This window comes from Sorex fumeus, unplaced genomic scaffold (assembly GCF_029834395.1).
Source record: "Sorex fumeus unplaced genomic scaffold, SorFum_2.1 ptg000063l, whole genome shotgun sequence".
NCBI classification, from domain to species: domain Eukaryota; kingdom Metazoa; phylum Chordata; class Mammalia; order Eulipotyphla; family Soricidae; genus Sorex; species Sorex fumeus.
Genome location: NW_026606120.1, coordinates 46,784,934 through 46,804,929, shown reverse-complemented (window position 1 = coordinate 46,804,929; position 19,996 = coordinate 46,784,934). Strand labels below are relative to the sequence as shown.

The window sequence follows — 19,996 nt, the reverse complement described above, 5'->3', positions numbered from 1 at the left end:
CAGGGAACTAGGGGGGTTGGAGAAGTCCAGGGAGAATTTCAGGATTCGGGGAGCGGGGAGGAGATGGAGAGAGGGTCGAGGCGACGCCAGCCTCGGAAAGGTCCTGTCCCCTTTGCCCCCACCGAGACGCCTCCTCTGCTCACTCTCGCCAGAGCAGCGGCGCACTCCTGGCCGGCTTCCTAGTCGGGACTGTTGTCCCCGGCGCGCGGGGGCCAGGCAGGCGCCCGCAGCAGCGGCCGCGGACAGTGCGGCGGGCGGGACGCGCGGGGACCCGGAGCGCGGGAGGGGCGTGGCCAGGCGCGGGGGCGTGGCGGGGGCGTGTCCCGGGGCGGGGCTCCCGGTCGTCCGCGCCCGCCGCCGCCGCCGCTCGCGCCAGCCGCACGGACCAGGCTGCGGGGTCGCCAACGCCTGCGCGCCCGCGTGCCGGGGCTGCGGTGGGCCAGGATGTCGGGCTTCCTGGAGGAGCTGCTCGGCGAGAAGCTGGTGACGGGCGGCGGCGAGGAGGTGGACGTGCACTCGCTGAGCTCCCGCGGCATCTCGCTGCTCGGGCTCTACTTCGGCTGCAGCCTGAGCGCCCCCTGCGCGCAGCTCAGCGCCAGCCTGGCCGCCTTCTACGGCCGCCTGCGGGGGGACGCGGCGGCGGCGGCGGCGGCGGGGCCGGGGGCCGGGGCCGGGCCGGGGCCGGGGCCGGGGGCCGGGGCCGCCGCCGAGCCCGAGCCGCGCCGCCGCCTGGAGATCGTCTTCGTGTCCTCGGACCAGGACCAGCGGCAGTGGCAGGACTTCGTGCGGGACATGCCGTGGCTGGCGCTGCCCTACAAGGAGAAGCACAGGAAGGTGAGCGGCGCGGGCCTGGCGGGCGCCCCGGGCCCGGGAGCCGGGGCCGCCCCTCGCGCTCGGCTCCCACCCTCCACCCTCTGGCCCGTGTGCCTTCGCGCCCGTGCCTCGGTGGCCCCTGCCGCCCGCCGCCCCCTCTCCTAGGACCCCGCGGGGCAGGCCTACGTCCCGGCGCCCGCGGTGGAAGTTTGACACCCCGAGGACCTCCCCCCCACCCCAGGTCCCAGCTGGCATCCCGAGGAGGGGACAGTCCCGGCCTCACTTGTTGGGACTCACTGGGGTGGGGAGAGGCGGGGGGGGGCGCGCGTGGGGTCCGGGCTCCGTGACACCCCCACCCCCACTCTACTCTAGAGGCGCGGGGGCGGGGTCCTTCCTTCCTGGCTCCCCCAGACTCTGCAGATACCTGTGAGGGGTGCGGGAGCGCGCGAGCCCCCTACCCATAATGCCCAGACCAGGAAGTTTCCTTTCTTCCCGTGAGCGATCCTGGTGGCTGGGGCCCCCTCCCGCGGTGACCCCGGACCTGCGGGGAGAGACCGAGCCCGGGCACCCCGCGCCCTGGCGTGGCCGACGCTGACCATGGCTTTGGGCGAGACGGAGACTCGCTCCTCTCCCCTTCTCCCGCCCCCCGCCCCCGTTGAATCAGTGGCCACCAGGGAGCTTTTCATTGTCTGGCTGTCCAGCTCTCCTCCCCCTGACGCCTCCTGGGCACGAGAACAGCCCCGTCCTTGCAGATCTTGGTTGCTGGTGGCCACGCTTGTCCTTGCTGCACTTGGAATTAAATGCTGAACCGATCCCATACGTGCAACCAGACCAGGACTAGGAATTTACAAAGGAAATTTTGTATTTCACCTTTCTCCTACTTTGCCCTTTGAATGAGCACTGTGTGTGTGTGTGTGTGTACGTGTGTATGTGTGTACGTGTGTACGTGTGTGTTGGAAAAGATGTCTGTTTCAATGAAACAAATTCAGGAAATGTTCTTATGCATCGACACTGAGAAAGTTTTTGGAATGCTCCTGCTAAGTGTGCTGATGCAACAGTGCGAGGCCAACCCCTTTCTTTGGGGGAACCTTTCTAGAGTGGACTAGAGGACTTTCCCCGGAACCTCTAGGTTCTCCAGGGAGAGTGGTAATGGCATGCCCTGTGTGCTGTAATGTGGACAGAATCTTGTGAGGAAGCATGATTTAGATTTAATGCTAGCAAAAAGAGGCTTCTACTGTGCCCCCAAATGTCTCGAATAAATCATCCATCCCTCGGAGTGGGAGGCACAGGCGTGGGATTGAAAGTATGAATTACAGTTTAACAAATTGAGTTTATAAATTTAACATTGGGAAAGCATGGGCTCAGAAGCCACTCAGAAAAAAAATTGGCATTTTAACCACCTTGTAAGAATATTTTTTCCCCCACTTCTGATTGATATGCATGATAGAATATGAATGGCCAGTGGCTGTTTTTTTTTTTTCTTTAAAAGATGGGAATCCTTTGTTTTCCTTGGTGGTGGGCTCTGGGGATGCTTGAGTGGTAGGCACTGCTGGGGATTGAATTGTGTGGGTTGGCTGTGTGCAAAGCTCACCAGTCTTGTTATGGAACATTTCTGTTATAGACCAAACTGTAAAATAATTTCCTTATTGGGAAATGAAAATGATTTCTGGCACTTTAAAAAGATAGAGTGTTGGTAAATTGTTAGACCTAAGGCCAATTGTGCATTTCCAGTGGGGAAAATAAACTTGCTGGTTAGCTATGAGATCAAGCAAACTGAAATGTTTTGTAAACGCTTAAATAACTTTTCTTGAAAAAGGAGAGTATTTGATATGACATAACACATGCTTAGTCCTCTATGTATGCCCTGACTAGTGCCTTTAACACAGGGATAAAGAGCTTTGTGGTCCTCAGTTGAACCTGCTAATTCCAGCAGAATGGGAGTCTGGGTGACATTGGTCAGATCCTCTTCTGAAAATTCATTTCAAATGCTTCACGTGCCCACACCATATTAGCATTTCTATCACTCATGAGATTCCCTAATTCCTATTTAACAGTTCACTTTGCTCATGAAAACAAATCCCTTTTTTTTTTGGTGGTGGTGGTGGGTGGGTAGGTGGGGGGCTAGCCCACACCCAGGGGTGCTCAGGGCTTACTGCTGGCTCTGTACTCAGGGTTTACTGCTGGTGGGACTTGGGGAACCATATGTGCTGCCCGGGGTCTAACCGGACTCAGCTGCATGCAAGGCAAGTGTTCTACCCACTGTGCTGTTTCTCCAGCCCTCCACCCCCACCCCCAGCTGTGTTTTTTATGAAAAACACACTCTTGGAAGTTACAAGGGCTGTGTACTTGCTTGAAATAAAAAAGATGTAGAACAGATTCCTTGTCTATAACTTGGTCTTTTTTGTCTCTGAAATCGGAGTGCTTAGAAGTCTGTGAGCTTGTGAGGCCAATTCCAGGCTGAGAAAAGGGGTTTTTGAGTGAAGGGGCCAGAGTGATAGTGCGCTGGGTAAGGTGCTTGCCTTGCATGTGGCCCACTGAAGTTCTATCCCCAGCATCCCGTATGGTCCCCAGAGCCTGCCAGGAGTGAGTCCTTAGTGCAGAGCCAGGAGTAACTCTGAGCATTGTGGGATGTGGCTCAAAAACAAACAAGAATTCTTAAGTGAGAAGTCAGGGTACCCCAGCTCAGGAAGCTGGAGGCGGGGACACGTACCTTCTCATTGTTGGGCTCTGTCCATGCTGATTCACCAACTGTAAAAGTAGCCTTAAAAGAAGAGAATTTTGTTTTATGCTAAAGGGAAACCAGAGTTCCAGATTACTAATTTTTTTAAGTTCTCATTAACATTTGTTCTTTAAAAGCATTTATATACTTCTTCCCGTAGGGATAACAAAGGATATGGTTCTAATTAGTTATTGGCTGGCATTTCTCTAAAGAAAATTGAAAAATTATGGCGGGGAAAGAAAATGTTGTGTGGCATTTCTTTTTTTTTCCTTCTTTTATTAATTTTCCCTTTTTATAGTAAGAAAGTTTGGATAACCATATACGTTGAGCCTACATTTTGTCTGGTTCTTCTTTCCTTGATTGGAGCTGGGAGAAAACACACTATGAAAGGATCCCAGGGTCTGGAGAGACAGTACAGAAGGTAGGGCACTTGCCTTGTACCGGCTAATCTGGGTTCAATCCCCAGCACTCTATATGGTCCCCTGAGCTATCACCAGGACTACCCTGAGAATGCTGGTGTGCCCCACGCCCAATCAAAAAAAAAAAAGCAAAGCAAAACAAAAGGATCCCAGCCTCTTTAATAAAAACTTCTTTATGGAAAGTTGCCCTGTTTCTTGCATGTTTTAGCAGTTTTGTTTTGTTTTGGCTCACCCCTGCAGGGTGCTAGGGGACCATGTGGTGCTGGAGATTGAACCTAGGCCTCACACATGCAAAGCATATGCTCGGGTTCTTTGGACCATCTCCTCAACCCTGCAGAAATAACTGAAACTTCATATGTTGACTTCTAAGCACACACATTTAAACAGGCTATTATCGATAATCGTAATTCTCTGATAATAGAATTTCATTGAGAACATTTAGAGTAGTTTTGTCAAGCAACCTGTCACTGTCACTGTCCTCCTGTTGTTCATCGATTTGCTTGAGTGGGTCCAATAACATTGTGAGACTTGTTACTGTTTTTGGCATATCAAATATTTCACGGCTAGCTTGCCAGGCTTTGCTGTGCAGGCGAGATACTCTCGGTAGCTTGCCAGGCTCTCCGAGAGGGGCAGAGGAATCGAACTCGGGTTGGCCGCGTGCAAGGCAAACACCCTACCGCTGTGCTATCGCTCCAGCCCGTCAAGCAACTTGTAATTCTGAAATAAGTTGAGTATGTTTCGGTATCTTTTTTTTTGGATGGGAGTCACATCTGACCATGCCTAGGGCTTATTCCTGGCTTTGTACTCAGGGATCACTCCTGGCAGTGTTTGGGGGATATATGGGGTGCTGGGGATCAAACCTTGGTTAGCCACATGGAAAGCAAACATTTTATCCACTGTGCTATCAACCAAAGGAATGGTTTTTGTTGTTGTTCTTGTTGTTGTGTTGTTATCATTGTTATTTTTGGGCCACACCTGGCTTTACTCCTGGTTCTGCACTCAGTACTCCTGACAGGCTTGGAGACTGTACAAGATGCTAGGAATTGAATCTGGGTTAGCTTTGTACAAGACATGCCCCTACCCACTGTACAATTGCTCTGGCCCCAGGAATGATTCTTATTACCCTGCTATATTACTCTGTCTTTCCTTTTAACATTTTTTTGGCTGTTGTTGTTAAGGCTGCACTGCTTGATGTACGCTTGGTGGTATTTAGGGAACCATGTGTGTCAGGGATCTAATCCAGAGTGTAGGCAAGAGACATACTCTACCACTTGAGTTGCATCTCTGGTGTCCCCTACCCCTCACCTTTTATTTTTGTTTTGGGACCACACCTGGTGTTGCTCAGGGCTTTCTCCTGGGCTATTCTTGACAGTGCTCAGGGGACCATATGTCATGCTAGGGATCGAACTGGGTCTGTAAGTGCAAGGTCGGCATCCCACCCACTGTACTATCTCTCTGGCGGTGTCTCTCCTTTTGGATATGGGTCACACCCAGAGGTAGAGGGCCACTCCCAGCAATGCCTGGGGTCATCCACAGAGTGTTTCTCACCAGGGCTACACCTGGCAGTGCTTGACGACTGTGGGGTCTGAGGAGCAAACCCACCTTTACACTGCAAGACATCTGACCTGCCACTGGAGCTGTCTCCTGGCCCCAATCCTTCCTTGTTACTTATGAAAGGGAAGAAGATGACAGAAAGGCACAACTTTGAAGACAGGGATTTTCTGCTTTCCACATAAGAGGTGTGGACCAGCTGGAACAAACTCTGTTAGTTGGCTGTTTCTGGGGTTTGGATCAGTCTAATAAAAGATAAAAGTCTGGTTAAAGTAGTAGGAACAGTTTTCCTTGAGAGACCTCTTCCTCTCCCCATAATTTGTAGTGCTTCTCTGGGGGACCACACCCAGTAGTGCTCAGGGGCTACTCCCGGCTTGTCTGTTGCTTGGGGGTCATGCTAGGAATCCTGGTGCTGACAGGGATTGAACTCAGATCTCCAGCATACAGAACACGTACTCCGGCCCATCGAACTCTCTCTTTGACCCCTGTAATGTATTTTTTTATTTCATTTCTCTCTTTTGCATGATGAAGCTGAAGCATGTAGGTGCATGGGGCCAGAGATCTAGCACAGCAGGTAGGACACGTACCTTGCATGTGACCAACTCTGATATGATCCCCAGCACCACATATGGTCCCCCACCCAAACCCTTCCCTCCTAGAGTGACCCCTGAGCATTTCTGGGTGAAGTCCCAGAACAAAATTATATTTATTTATATAAATATTTATATATTTATATATATTTATGGGCTCATTCATCTGCCTGAAATCAGGTCTGGCTCTGCCATTATTAGCTGTGTGATCGTGTCCAAGTTATTCTACATGTCTGTGCCATAGATTCTTCATCAGTAAAATGAAGTTAGTAATAGCACCTGCCTCAGGGATTGCAAGAGAATACACACAGGCCTGGCATGTCAGTTTATGCTAACTCTTAATTATTTATTGGTGATTATGACAGTAATCCTTGTCATAACTGAACCTTTAAAGTATATCAAGTTACAGTATTGCAAAATTGTTAGGATGGCTTGCTGCTGCCGCCGTGGCTGTTGTTGCTGATGCTCAGAGCTTACTCCCGATTGCTCTCAGGAATCACCCCTGGTCCTGCTCAGGACACATCGAAGGTGGACTGGCTGCATGCAAGTCACGTGCTTTACCCCTTGGACCCTCTCTGGGGTGCCTTTATCTTTCACTTTTCCGACAAATAACTTTATACAAGCGTACAAGGGGGCATGGTGAAGGAGTTAAATGAATTGCCCTAGAAGAGGTTATAATTGTGGAGAAAGAAGTACACGAATGAAGCAATGGACACAAATGAGTGTAGAAAAATACTGTTATCATTCTAGGATAGCAGTGCTTCCCTTTGGAACCTTTTTGGTTTTTGTCTTTAGGCTGCATCTGGCAGTGCTCAGGGCTGACTCCTGGCAGGGCTCAGGGGACCATGTGCAAGGCCAGCACCCTACCCTCTGGGATAGTTCCTCTGGTCCTTGAGGGAAACAGCTTCAAGGAGATGAGCCACCCTTCTTGAGAGCTGTTACGTATTGGATCATCATCCGTGGTTTGCCCTAGCTGGGTCTTCTTCTACAGATCTGCGGCTTCACTTGAGGCCACCTGGCAGCGGCAGGGAGGTGGCCCGTGCACCAGGGAAGTAGACACAGTGCCGGGACTCTGAAGCCATCCAAGCAGCGCCCCAAAGCAGAGCCACCTCCCTTCCCTGCTCCGGAATGCTGTAGGATAGGCTTGCTCGGGCTTGTCGTTTGCTGCCGGCCCGGTGCATGTCTTCTGGTTAGTGGCTCGGGCCTCGCTGATGAGATGCCACAGCTCCTGCTCGCCCTTGTGCCCGCTCCCAGGGCTCGAAAAGTGACCAGCAACGGTAGAAAGCAGTGGGCTTTGGAGAAGACTCATGGATCTCACTGACCTCGCTTCTCCCCACTCCCCACTTCTATCACTGTTTCTTTTGGTGCAAGGCCTTGTTTTAATAGCTGCACACACTCGACAAAGAAAGCTTTGTGTTGTGCTCAGCTGGGACGGCGGATGAACAAGTCCCTCAGGTTGGAGGAGGCCTTTTTTTCTGCGAGGGTTTAAGGCTCTGGGACTCTAAAGAGCCCCGTTCAGAATTAATCTGGGCTTCTTACTACGTGGCTTTCTGTTTCAGGGAGAAAGCTTAGGCTTGGTATAGGACAGGTTTTCTTTTTCTTTTTTTCCCTTTTTATTCATCTCCTTATTTATCTATTGGCAGTTCTGGGAGTTGCACCCCAGGCCTCACACATGCAAGGCAAGTGCTTTACTGCTGAGCCGTATCCCCCCTCCCCCCGGTATATATATATATTTTCTTTCTTCATGACCTGAATTCCCAGTGGTGCTCAGTGTTAACCGCCAGGGTGCTTAGTCTTCCGTATTTCATTAATTTACCATGATGGTTATTCCAAGGCCATTAAAAGAAAATGGCTATGTATTTAACATCTTTTCACTGGTCTAGGCTTTCCTGAAGTTCCTGCACACTGTTGCTATAGAACTTGCCTTGATGGGGTGCAGAGAGAAGGAACACCTGCTTTGTAGGTGCAAGCTCTGGCTTTGATCGCAGCACTGTGCCTGCAAGTTTCATTCCGGCACTGCATGGGACCCTAGCATCGTTAGAATGGCCCTTGACCATTTGCGTAGTACAAAAACAAAGTGTATCTTGCTATTAGTTCTAGAGTTGCTGTTGGGGGCCACATCTTATTGATGCTGGAGGGACCAGGCGCTACTTGGGTTCTGACAAATCATGCATTCTAGCCTTCCGAGCTATTTCCCCTGACCTCATTTTGCTGTTATTTTATTCTAGTTTTGGGGCCATACCCAGTGGTGCGCAGGATTTACTCCTGACTCTTCACTCACGGATCACTCCTGGCAGTGCTGGGGGACTCTGTGGGGTGCTGGGGATTGAATCCAGTCAACCATATGTAAGGCAGGCACCCTCCTTACTATAGTATCTTTCTAGCCACCTCCCCCTTGCTGTTTTGTTTTGTTTGTTTTGTTTGTTTTTGGGTCACACCCAGCCATGCTCAGGGGTTAGTCCTGACTCTGCACTCAGGAATCACTCTTGGCGGTACTTGAGGGACCATATGGGATGCGGGGGGGTTTTATGTGGGTCAGCAGGGTAGAAGACAAACACTCTACCAGCTGTACTATCCAGTTGATGTTTTGTTTTTGTTTTGGGTAACACCTGTCAGATGCCCAGGGCCTACTTCTGGCTCTGTACTCAGGGATCACTCCTTGCAGGTCTCAGAGGGATCATATGGGGTGCTAGGGATCAAACCCAGATCATGCAAAGTGAGCACCTTACCTGCTGCACTGTTGTTCCACGCCCCTCCCCCCATCCCACCCCATTCCCTTGCTGTAATTTTAAAATTCAGAGTTCTTGAGTCTCAGGAGTCATGATTTTTTTTGGTGGGGGGGGGCACATCTTGTGGCGCTCAGGGGGGTGTGGGAGATGGAACCCAGGACTCTTGCGTGTCCAGCATGTGCTTGTTCTGCTGAGCTCTCTCTGGCCCTGAAGTCACCTTGGGTTTTGTCTGTTGGGGACCACACTTTGTGGTGCTGAGGGGCTATTCCCAACATATTGCTTGGGGTGTCACTCCCAGCTGTGCCCTGGGAACCAGGCAGCACAGGGATGGGACCTGGACCTTCTGCCTGCATAGCGAGATCTCCCTGACCTCAGGAGGCATCTTTTTTGTTTGCTTTCGCACCTGGTAGTGTTCAGGGATCATTCCTGGTGGACTCAGGGGACCAGTGGGGTGCCAGGGATTAAACACATGTTGGCCACATATAAGGCAAGCACCCTACCCTCTGTGCTATCTCTCCAGCCCCATCAGCAGTCCCCTTGATTCTCCTCTGCTCCTCACATCCAAAAGGGAGCAAGGCTTGTTGATTTAATCTTTTAATAGCTCCAGACTCTGTCCCTTTTCTCCATCCCTGCCGTCATGGCTGGACTTCTGCTTACCAATAACCCTTTCCTAGGGCTCCTGGCTTCCAATTGTGGCCCCTTACATAATTCTCTAGACCAGTGTCTCAACTGGAGCCCTTTGTGGGCTCCCCAGGACATTCCAAGGGGGCCACAAGTAATAATAGCAAACGGAGGTCCAGGGCTTGAGACTAGGGTGCCAACCAATAGGACGGGTGTGGGTTGGGGCACAGGAGGGAAACAAGGATGAGAGGGGGCTACTCGGAAAAATGTTGTGAAACAGCTCCGGAGCGTGGTCTCCAATTTTCTTCAGCCTCTTCCCTCCTGTGTGGTATGTCCCCCCAACTACACACTTGGAACTTCTAAAGCTAGTCCTGGATTCTCTGCTGTAAGAAGCGGTCTTGGGGCTAGAGTGAAAACACAGCAGGTAGGGCATTTGCCTTGCATGCGGCCGACCCGGGTTCGATTCCCAGCATCCCATATGTTCCCCTGAGCACCTCCAGGAGTAATTCCTGAGTGCAGAGCCAGGAGTAACCCTTGTACATCGCCGGGTGTGACCCCCCCCCTCAAAAAAAACACAAGAAGAAGCGGTCTTGTCTTTTACCTCTAGGTGGGATGTTTCTCTGAGCTTCCATAGAGCCTTTGTGTAGGTGTCCCTGCCCTGAACTTGTGCTGATTTTTTTGGGGGGTGGGGGTTTACAAATACGACGGTGCTCAAGGCTTACTTCTGGCTCTGTACTAAGGGACATATGAGTTGCAGTGTATATTTCACAGTTAAGTAGCTAGATATTAACATTTCGTATTGGAGTTGGGACTTAATTGATAATTATATATGCCCACAGGATGTGGGTGGTTTTTGTTAGTTTTTGCTTCTTAATGAAGGCTCTTGCAAGTCAGTGAGCACATGGATGTGTAGCTCTGTTTGTCCTGAAAACGGGAAAAGGCTTCACTCTTCCATTTTGTAAATGACCCAAAAAAAAAAAATCTTAGTCCGTTCAGATACTCAGGAGACATATCCTTCTCTCATTCTGTGCTTTTATGTTTCATAGTTGGTGTTTCTCAAGCCTTTGTCTCGAAGAATTCAAATTGCAGGCGTATTATGTCTTCCAGCAAGTCATAATCAGTAGATATTAAGCATTTTAACTTTTCAAAGTGTATGCGAGTTGGAGGATGGAAGCAAAGAGAACCGATTATTAGATCAGGGTTACAGTGTTGGATAAAAGGTTTCCGCTGAACTCCCTTCAATTCAACTCAGGTCTTTCTGTTCATGAAATTGTATCTTAAAAAAAAATGTTCACATCAAACATTCTCTGTGACAGAGGAGGGAGCCGAACATTCTCTTTTCAACAAATGACTCCCTGGGTGGATTCAGTCTCGATCTGCATAGCAGACTCTGAGAAATAAGATAGAGGTAGTTTAACTGCCTAAAACATTTGCTGTTGCCTGGAAGACCGGAGAAGCAGACCTTCTTTTTTTCGTTGCTGCCTTTCTGCAGTGGTGGTTTCTAAGGGCCTTTTAATGATTTGGCTTTTTTTAGATCAGTCTTCGAAGTACCACCACTCCCCTTCATCCTATGCAAAGTCCTCATGGGTTGGTTCAGTGCTTTTGTTCAGAGACAAAATTGAACTTCAGGTATCCTGCTGAGATCCGGGGACTAAATCAGTCTTCCCTTTTATGAGGTTTTCAGAAACTGCTGTTATAACTTCCAGTGAAATCTCAAACCTGTGCTTTCTGCTTTATGACAAGTAAGGAGTATAGTAATTGAAAGTTGCCTGAGTGCTGTTATTCTGGAGCGAAGCCCCGTAATGGAAACTTTTGTTCCGTGGCATCTGTGATTAAAAGCAAACATAAATTTTCTGCTGTTTGCTGGTCATAACTCTTGGACCAGATATACAATGTGTTTTTGTATAAACGACACTTCAGAAAATCATTAAAGAAAGAGTCAGTTTAACTGAAAGTTCAGCTCCCTTTTTCTTAGATTTATCCTCCACTCCCTGCTGAATTTTTGTGATGCAGATGCTGACCACAGGTAAAGTCAAGAATTATTTCTCCCGTCAATAATGCTTTTATCTTGGAGCATTGTTGAACAGCCATAAAGCAGGGTGTGGTGAAGTTTTGCTGTTGTTAAGGATAAGGTTTCCTCCCTGATTTCCCCAGGAGAATTTTGTCCAGATGGATTGGTTTTGCAGGTTTTTATTTGTCGTCTTTGGTCAATATCCTTGGGATAAAAATCTGAATAGATTTAGTCTGTTTTTAAAACCAGAAGACGTTGCCTTTCCCTCCCTTTAAATGTGATCAGGTCAAGACAGTTTTCTTTTGATCATGGTGGCTCACAGCACAGCTGTCTCATCTGTTACTCATTTTTCAGGGTCTGATGTGAAATATGAAGATTGGACAGAACAATGGGCAATGGGGGAAAAAAATCACAACATCAGGGCCCAAGAGATAGCACAGCGGGTAAAGCACTTGCCTTACACATGGCTGACCCAGGTTCATCTCTGGCCCCCTAGATGGTCCCCTGAGCCCACCAGGAGTGATCCCTGCAGAGCCAGGAGTAAGCTCTGAGCACCACGCAGTGTTGCCCCCCCCCATCCGCAAACAAAAGAAAAAGAAAGAAAAATCACAAAGTCTTCCTCTAAGGTTCAGTGTTACCCAAATCTAGTTGGCTTATTGCTCCATTCTCAGGAAAAAGAAAAGAATTAGTCACCCCTCTCCCCATGAATCTACCAAAGAAGATGGAGTTTCTTTCTCTTAAAGAAAAGAGAACAAATAGAAGGTACCCCAACTGCACCAGGCGCTACTACTGTCCCTCACCCTGGGTCGTTCCAGTACACATGCCCTGCCTGGGCAGTATTGCTCACTTTGGGAAACCCTATTCTGCATGGCAGTGGATATGTGTGTGAGGGTAGAGTTGTTTCAGCTCTGGACTTGTGCCTGATAGCATCTTAGAGAAGCATTTATCCCCTGGGACCGGGACCGGAGTGATAGTATAGCAGGGATGGTATTTTCCTTGCATACAGATGACCTGGGTTCAATTCTGCCTTGTTCCCTGAACCTACCAGGAGTGAGCCCTGAGCGTAAGCCAGGAGTAAACCCAAAGCACTGCCATGTGTGGCCCAAAAACAAACAAAAAAGTTTCATTCCTTGGTAAATGAATGATCAACATCTATTGTACAGTGGGTACCACTATAGACTCTGATCTACACTTCTATCACTTTCACTTCATGCTGGGGGTGGTGTTAGGGGGGTAGGTTGAGTGGTTTGGGTCACACCCGCTGTTGCTCAGTGGTTATCCCTGGTTCTGTGCTTAGGAATGACCCCTGGCAGTGCTCAGGATAGAACTGGGGTCAGCCACATGTCTGGCCAGTGCCTTATCACCTGTGCCAAGTCTCCAGTGTCTCATTCTTTCTTGTAATGTGACTGTGGTGCAACGTACCTAATCTAACTTCTATGTTTCTAGTTCCTGCTTAGCATTGGAAAGATTACTGCCTGCTTCCTGGGGGTTGTGGTTCAGGATGAAAAGAGTTCACAGTGGAAAAGGCCTTAAAATGTGCCTGTCATGTAGTAACTGTCACTGTCCTCCCATTGTCCATCAATTTGTTCGAGCGGGCCCAGTAACGTCTCCATTGTGAGACTTGTTGTTACTGTGTTTTGACATATCAAATACATCACAGGTAGCTTGCCAGGCTTTGCCATGCGGGCGAGATCCTCTCGGTAGCTTGCCGGGCTCTCGGAGAGGGGCAGAGGAATCGAACTCGCATCGGCCATGTTGGCTGCATGCAAGGCAAATGCCCTACCCGCTGTGCTATCACTCCAGCCCATCATGTAGTAAGTGTCGTTGAAATGTTTTCCCAGGCAGTTGGCTGTTTCATTCCCTATTTCATGGTTATTCAGGTGACAGGAGGGGAAAATGCTCAAGTGTTTTGTATTTCTTTGTAGCCCTTCTGTCCCCCTTCTGTCCCTCTCAGCACCTGGTTCTTTCAGTTGGAGTTTTAGGCTCATGATCTGATTTCTCTTGACTTTCTTTCTTGGACAGCAAGAGTAACTTGCCTGTTGTTGCGGTGATGACATGTCCATGTCTTTGGTGTCATTGCAGACCATCTTTCTAAGTAGTTTTCCTCAGTGGTACTGAATAAATTCTATCTTAAATTTTGGGGCCACAACCAGTGGTGCTTAGGGCTTACTCCTTTCTCTGTGTTCAGGGATCAATCCTAGTGGTGCTGGGGGACAAAGGGGTTATGAAGTGCCTGGGCATTAAACTGGGGTTTCCCATGTGCAAGGCAAGCACCTTTACCCCTTACTATCTTTATGGTCAGTTTTTGTTTGTTTTGCTTTGGGGCCACATCAGCCGTGCTCAGGGCTTATTCCTGGAGGGACTCAGGGGAGGGAGTTTAGCACCATTAGTGGTGCTAAAGATTGAACCCAGGTCTGTCGAATACAAGGCAAGCGCCTTACCTGCTGTACTATCTCTCTGGCCTCATGGCCAGTTTTATTTTAATCCAAAATAAGGTCTGTGTATTGTCTTTAGTAGCTCTAGTCTCTAATGTGTCACTTACCCGATAGTTTTCCCATATTGTGTGTGTGTGTGTGTGTGTGTGTGTGTGTGTGTGTATTGTTCTTTTCTTTTAAAACTTTCTCTCCCTTCCTTTTCCTAGCACTGATTTCCCCCTGTTATCTAGGTCTGTAGAATACTGACTCCTGGTCCCAAGGGGCCTTACTTCCTGTAGCTGAAGGTCCAGGTTTCTGCTGCCCAGCAGCTAGTGATGGTGTATGCCATCTCTGCCTCTTCTCTCTGCTTGTCTTTGCCTGGACCCGGACCTCCAGCTGCCTCTTCCTCCTTGTGACAGGCACTGTCAGAAGCTCCAGGTTTGCTTCTTCTCTGGACCCCAGCGGAAGGAGGCCAGGAGGCGACTCCGGGGAGTCTCCCTAGCCAGCGTATGTGATATGCTGACGGCCAAGCCTGAGTCTTAGAGACTCACCTTCTAGGAGGCTCACCACGGAAAATAAGAGTGTGTTCTCAGGGAAAGGGGAAGGAGCACTCTAGATTCTTCTTGAATTCCCCCACTCACTCTAGAACAGATGCCCAGTGTCTGGTCTCCAGCTGGTACAGGTTAATAAGAGTTAGAATCCCCGGTACCGCATATGATCCTCCTGCACCGCCAGCAGGGATATGGGGGGAGGGGTCACCCTTGAGCACAGAGTTAGGAATAGCCCCTGAACACAGCCAGGTGTGGACCAGAAACCACAAACACACCTAAACGGACCCACAGGATCACGTCACTACAGCCAACAATTTCATCACTGACAGCCCACAGGGAGAGTATCAGTCTTCAAAAGGGCCAAAAGGGGAGATTTGGCAGCAACTGACATCCACCCTGAAATAGATCCATAAAGCTCATAACAGCTATTCAACACACAGGGAACAAAAGACATCAATTTAGAAGCAAGCCTGGTTTCATCAGTTACAAATCTTTTTTGTTTGTTTGGGTTTTGGTCTTGGGGCTACACCTGGTGGTGCTCAAGACTTACTCTTGTCTCTGAGCTCAGGGATCATTCCTGATGGTGCCAGAGATCAAACCCAGTGGCCATGTGCAAGGCAAATGCCCTCCCTGCTGTACTAGCTCTTCAGCCCCTAGCAAGCTGCCCTCCCGTTGTTCATGGATTTGCTCGAGCGGGCCCAGTAACGCCTCCATTTTGAGACTTGTTACTGTGTTTGGCTTATTGAATACGTCACGGGTAGCTTGCCAGGCTTTGCTGCGCAGGCGAGATACTCTCGGTAGCTTGCCAGGCTCTTCGAGAGGGGCGGAGGAATCGAACCCAGCGCGGCTGGACTGGCTGCACATAAGGTAAACGCCCTACCGCTGTGCTATCGCTCCAGCCCAAGCTATATTTTCATATCTCCTCTAATAAGTGTGTTTATCACACGGAGAAATCAGCTGAGTAACAGTACAATTCAGCAGATTTTAAGTTGGCTGCATTTGAGGTCATTTGAATAATTGATTAGCCGACCACCATTAGCCTTTGGGGGCTGGGGGTAGAGGGTTACTTGTGGTGTATGGTGAGACTCCATCCCAGAGCCATTTGTAGCAATTGCCTGAACAAAGGTCTGCAGGGGTCATGTAATTCAAAGGTCACAATGTTATTGTGGATGACCACTGTCAGTCACAAAAGATTTCAACAGACTGTAAAAATTGAATCACTCTGAATAAGTGGATTCTTTGGGGGTGGGAGGTGGGCGGGGACGGACTGGGGACACACATGGCTATGCTTAGGGTTACTCCTGCCCCTGCACTCGGGAATTACTCCTGGCAGGGCTCGGGGGAACGTATGGGATGCTAGAGATCTCAGCTGTGTGCAAGGCAAGCACCTTACCCACTGTACTATCACTCTGGCCGAATGTAAGTGGATTCTTAAAGATGATGCAAGGTCTGGGGCTACCGTCTTAGTTGTTTAGGTTTAAGACTGATGAAAAGGATGTTGGCATTTTGGTGGACAAACAGGTGAATAAACACCGGTAGCAGTGATTGTCAGAAAAGCTAATGCAATCTGAGGCTAGATCATGGCAATCCAGAGAGATACAGTGTAGAACAAAGAAGGTGATAAGCTTTTCTTTGTGCTTGCTGCAGACCACACTGTGTGTGTAGATTGAGGGGCTACTCTGTGAGAGAGGGCACAGACAAACCCAGGGAGGTGCGATGCAATTATGTCACTAAGCCATTTGGGAGAGGGGCTGTGTGGCTGGTCTGAGGATTTACCAGTCCCCAGGGAGAGATTGGCTGATGCCAAAGTGGCCTGCTCGGGAGTCGGCTAGTGGTGATCCCTAAAGATTCATTTTTTTCCTCCTCTCTGATCCACACCTTAAAGAAGGGTCATTCCTAGATCAGCTGGGGACGTTGGTTGGGGTATATTTGTTTCCTGCAGGATCCACTGAAATTCTTGTGATTAGACACCCCGACAGTTAATGTATAGTTGAGAGCACCCTATTCGTATAGGATGCCTGAACTCAGCAGAGTACCGTGCAGAATGCTGTGACAAATTCTTCATGCTGAAGGACCTGTGGACAGTCCTGCCTGCCTCGCCCCAGCCCAGTGCCCTCCTCCCGGGGTGTCATTAGGACACTAGCAGCCAACAGGAGCCTTTTCCTTAATACCTTCTTCCCATCAGGTCTGGGCGGGCCAATTAAATTTGACATTTTGTTTCAAAACTAGCAAAAGGTTAGCATCAGCTGCAAAACAGTACTTGTGCAGATCATTTTGCTTTTCTTCATATTTGACTTTTTAAGGCAAGTGAGTACATTTGTTTTGAAGTTTTTTCCTTATTAAAAAAAATTTTTCCCCCCCGGACCAGAGCAATAGTACAATGAGTTGGGCACTTGCCTTGCATGCCGTTCCCTGATTCAGTTCTCCAAATCCCATATGGTCCCCGGAGCCCTGCCAGGAGTGATCTCTAGGCGCAGAGCCAGGCCTGAGTGTGACCCCAAAACCAAAATATTTTTTTTCCCTCCTTTATGAGAACCTGTTCTATGCTTTGCAGTTTGGTGCGGAAGAATTGGGACCTTCCCAGTGTTAGGCACAAGGATGAATTGGAGCTAACTGCCTGGAAACTGTTTCCGGGGGCAGGGAATCACTTTCCCAGGTTTGCAGGTCACTGGCTTCAGCCCTTGGATGCATTATTTTAAGCTTTTACAAATGTTCCTAAGAGTAAAATACTACTTAATACCACTCGAACATGTTCTCTCTCTCACTTGGATTTGTGGAAAGTATTAATTTGCAGGGCTGTGAGGGAATGCTCTTGAAACGCTTTTTGAAGTGCTGCGCTCCTGGGAAGGCTCAGCTAATGGCTTGTTTTCTGAGCTCATCTGGGTCTGTCCTTTCGGTGGTGTGGCCGCAGAGGCCGTGCTGACCTGGCGCGTCCAGATCCTGGGAGGAAACGTGCCTCTGCCAGGAGACCAGGGTTTGCCTGTCTGTGTTCCTACCCAGCACAAATTATGGCCTTACTGCTGTTTACATTAAAAAGCCATTTATAAAAAAAAAAAGCCCTTTATATGCCTTTACTCAGCACATAAACACTCTTTTTCCACTGATTATCTCTTTTTTTCCATTTGCAAGGAAAAACCAGCATTTCAGTTTTCACTTGTAAAAATTATCTTTTTTATTCCTACAGATTACCACTATTCATAGTGTCTTATAGATACTTTCAGAAAAGGAATAGGTAGACTCTGCCTAAGTTAGTGTATTTTTGTTAGGCAAATGGATCTAGCATTTTCAATTAACTTTTTATCTGCTGAAAGGAAGGATAGTGTCATCACATTTCCTTTTTTTTTTTTTTAGCTTTTTAGCTTTTTTTGGGTCACACCTAGTGATGGCTCTGCACTTAGGAATTATTCCTGGCAGTGCTTGGGGGACCGCATGGGATGCTGGGGATTGAACCAAGGTCGGCCACGTGTAAGACAAATGCCCTACCCTCTGTGCTATCACTCCGGCCCCACATTTACATTTTTTTAAAGGAAACAAAACAAAAACTAAATGAAAAGCATGTAGGGAAAATGAGGTTTCCCACTATCTGTTTGGTTGGTTTTGGGTCACATCTGGTGGTGCTCAAGGCTGATACTTGACTCTGTTCTGAGGGATCCTGGCTCTGTCTGTGCTCAGAGATCACTCCTAGCATGGCTCCGAAGACCATACGGGGCACCAGAGATAGAACCTAGGTCAACTACATGCAGGACAAGTGCCCTACCACTGTAGTAATTTTTTGGCCCATGAATATTTGGTTTGCTGAAGGGAACAAGCGCCGGTAACCTACTGCAGGGACCAGACGCATTTCTGCCAAAAACCGTTGGGTTTCGAGATTTGTTTGTGAGTCTCTGGGATCATGGCCGTTAAGCAGTTCGATCAGGAACCAGAGAGGCCATGCCTCCAATTATGTAGCTTAGCCGGAGGTGGTTTGTGGGTGTGTCTCCCACATACCTAATTTTTGGCTGTTTACTTTCTTGGTAAACTTTACCCCAAGTTTTTGGGGTCTGGCCAAAGGCACAACAGCAATTTTGGGGTATCTGGAAGTCTGAAGGCGCCATCAGGCTGCTGATGCACTCGCCTCACAGGTACAGATGCAACCCTTGTTTTGAGGAAAAATGTGCAACATTACATCAGAAGCTTCTTTTCTGGAGCTGGAGAGAGAGTGCGGTGAGAAAACAGTGGCTAAGCTGCTTGTCTTGCATATGACCGACCCCAGTTTGATCCCTGGTGCCACATGTGGTCCTCTAAGCATTGCCAGGAATAAACCCCAAGCACTGCCAATGTGGCCCTGAATGAAATCCAAACAAAAAGAAGCTTTTCCGGAACATTCCTTACTGTTTCTATACAGGCAGCTGAGAAGGCTTCTAATTTTGCTGTAGGTTCATCAAGGCTTGTTGCTTAAGAAAGGCCAAAGTTGCGGGAGGGGGAGAAGAAAGGTCAGAGGTCTTTTGTGGGAATGGATGCGTTGATAATAAAAAATTACTAACTCAAACTTTGCAAGGGTTCAGTGAGTCTTAAGAGGGGACTTAAGAGTTTATGGTTGATAGCAGAATGGAAGGGGAATTAGTCTTAGTTTGGAAGTGAGAATATTTTTTGAACAGTGAGTCATAAATGAGATTAAGTGCAAATCCAGGGCTTAGCATGTGGCTCAGTAGTAGAGCACATGCCTTGCCTTTGTGAAGCCCTGGGTTCAGTCCCCAGCACAGGCGCAATGTGTGTGTGTTGGGCAGGAGGGGGAGGGAGATTAAATCCTATAGCACAGAACAGAGCGATCATGATGCTGACTTGTTTTACATTTATGAAGATATTCCATGCTTGATGGTACTCGGGAGCTATTTTGGATCAGTGTCAAGGGTCACTCCTCGAGGTGTTTGGGGAACCCTCCAGTGCTGGGGTTTGAACTTGGGTCTCCCACATGCAAACATGTGCATTTACCAATGAAGTGTTTGTTTGTTTGTGGGCCACACCCGGCAGTGCTCAGGGGCTGTTTCTGGAGCTGTGCCCAGGAGTGAGCCTGGCAGTGTTTGGGAGACTGTTTGCGGTTCCGGGGATGGAGCTGGGGTTGGCTCTCATGCTCTCCAAACCAGTGAAGAGATTCTTTAAAGCTGCATATAACTGTAGGTTATTGAAAATGCCCTAAATGCTCATCTTGGAATGGTTAAATGAATTATAGTGCTCAGGACCATTTTGAACATCTAGTAAAAATGGAGTTAATGGCCTTTGCAAGAACTTACGGATACTGTATTAAAAAAAAGAAAGAAAGAAAGAAAGAAAGCTCCAAAATTAGACAGATACCATGATTACAGCGTTGTTTAAACAGATGCATGAGAGGGAAGACTGAACACCACAAATTGCTTATCGTTCTATTAGGGGGTGGCGCCTGGGTAATGGCCTCTGATTCCCAAATGTCCTGACTATAATCATTTTGATAATGAAAACATAAATACATGTGAAGAAAATAATGGGACTCTCTCCTGGAGGAGAATGCGCTTGGTTTTCAAATGATTTCTCTGAGTGCTGGGTTTTTCCCTCTTCTGTTTTA

General features: G+C 48.6%; 1 protein-coding gene across 1 annotated transcript in view; it reads left to right on the top strand.

The window, feature by feature from the left end:
• Positions 1-358: 358 nt before the first annotated feature.
• The window catches only part of NXN (nucleoredoxin), a 169,966-nt gene continuing 150,328 nt past the window's right edge, over positions 359-19,996 (top strand). Inside the window, exon 1 of the mRNA XM_056126893.1 lies at positions 359-834. Within this exon, the coding sequence (XP_055982868.1) occupies positions 445-834 (390 nt within the window). The 5' untranslated portion in view covers positions 359-444. The remainder of the gene's footprint in view (positions 835-19,996) is intronic.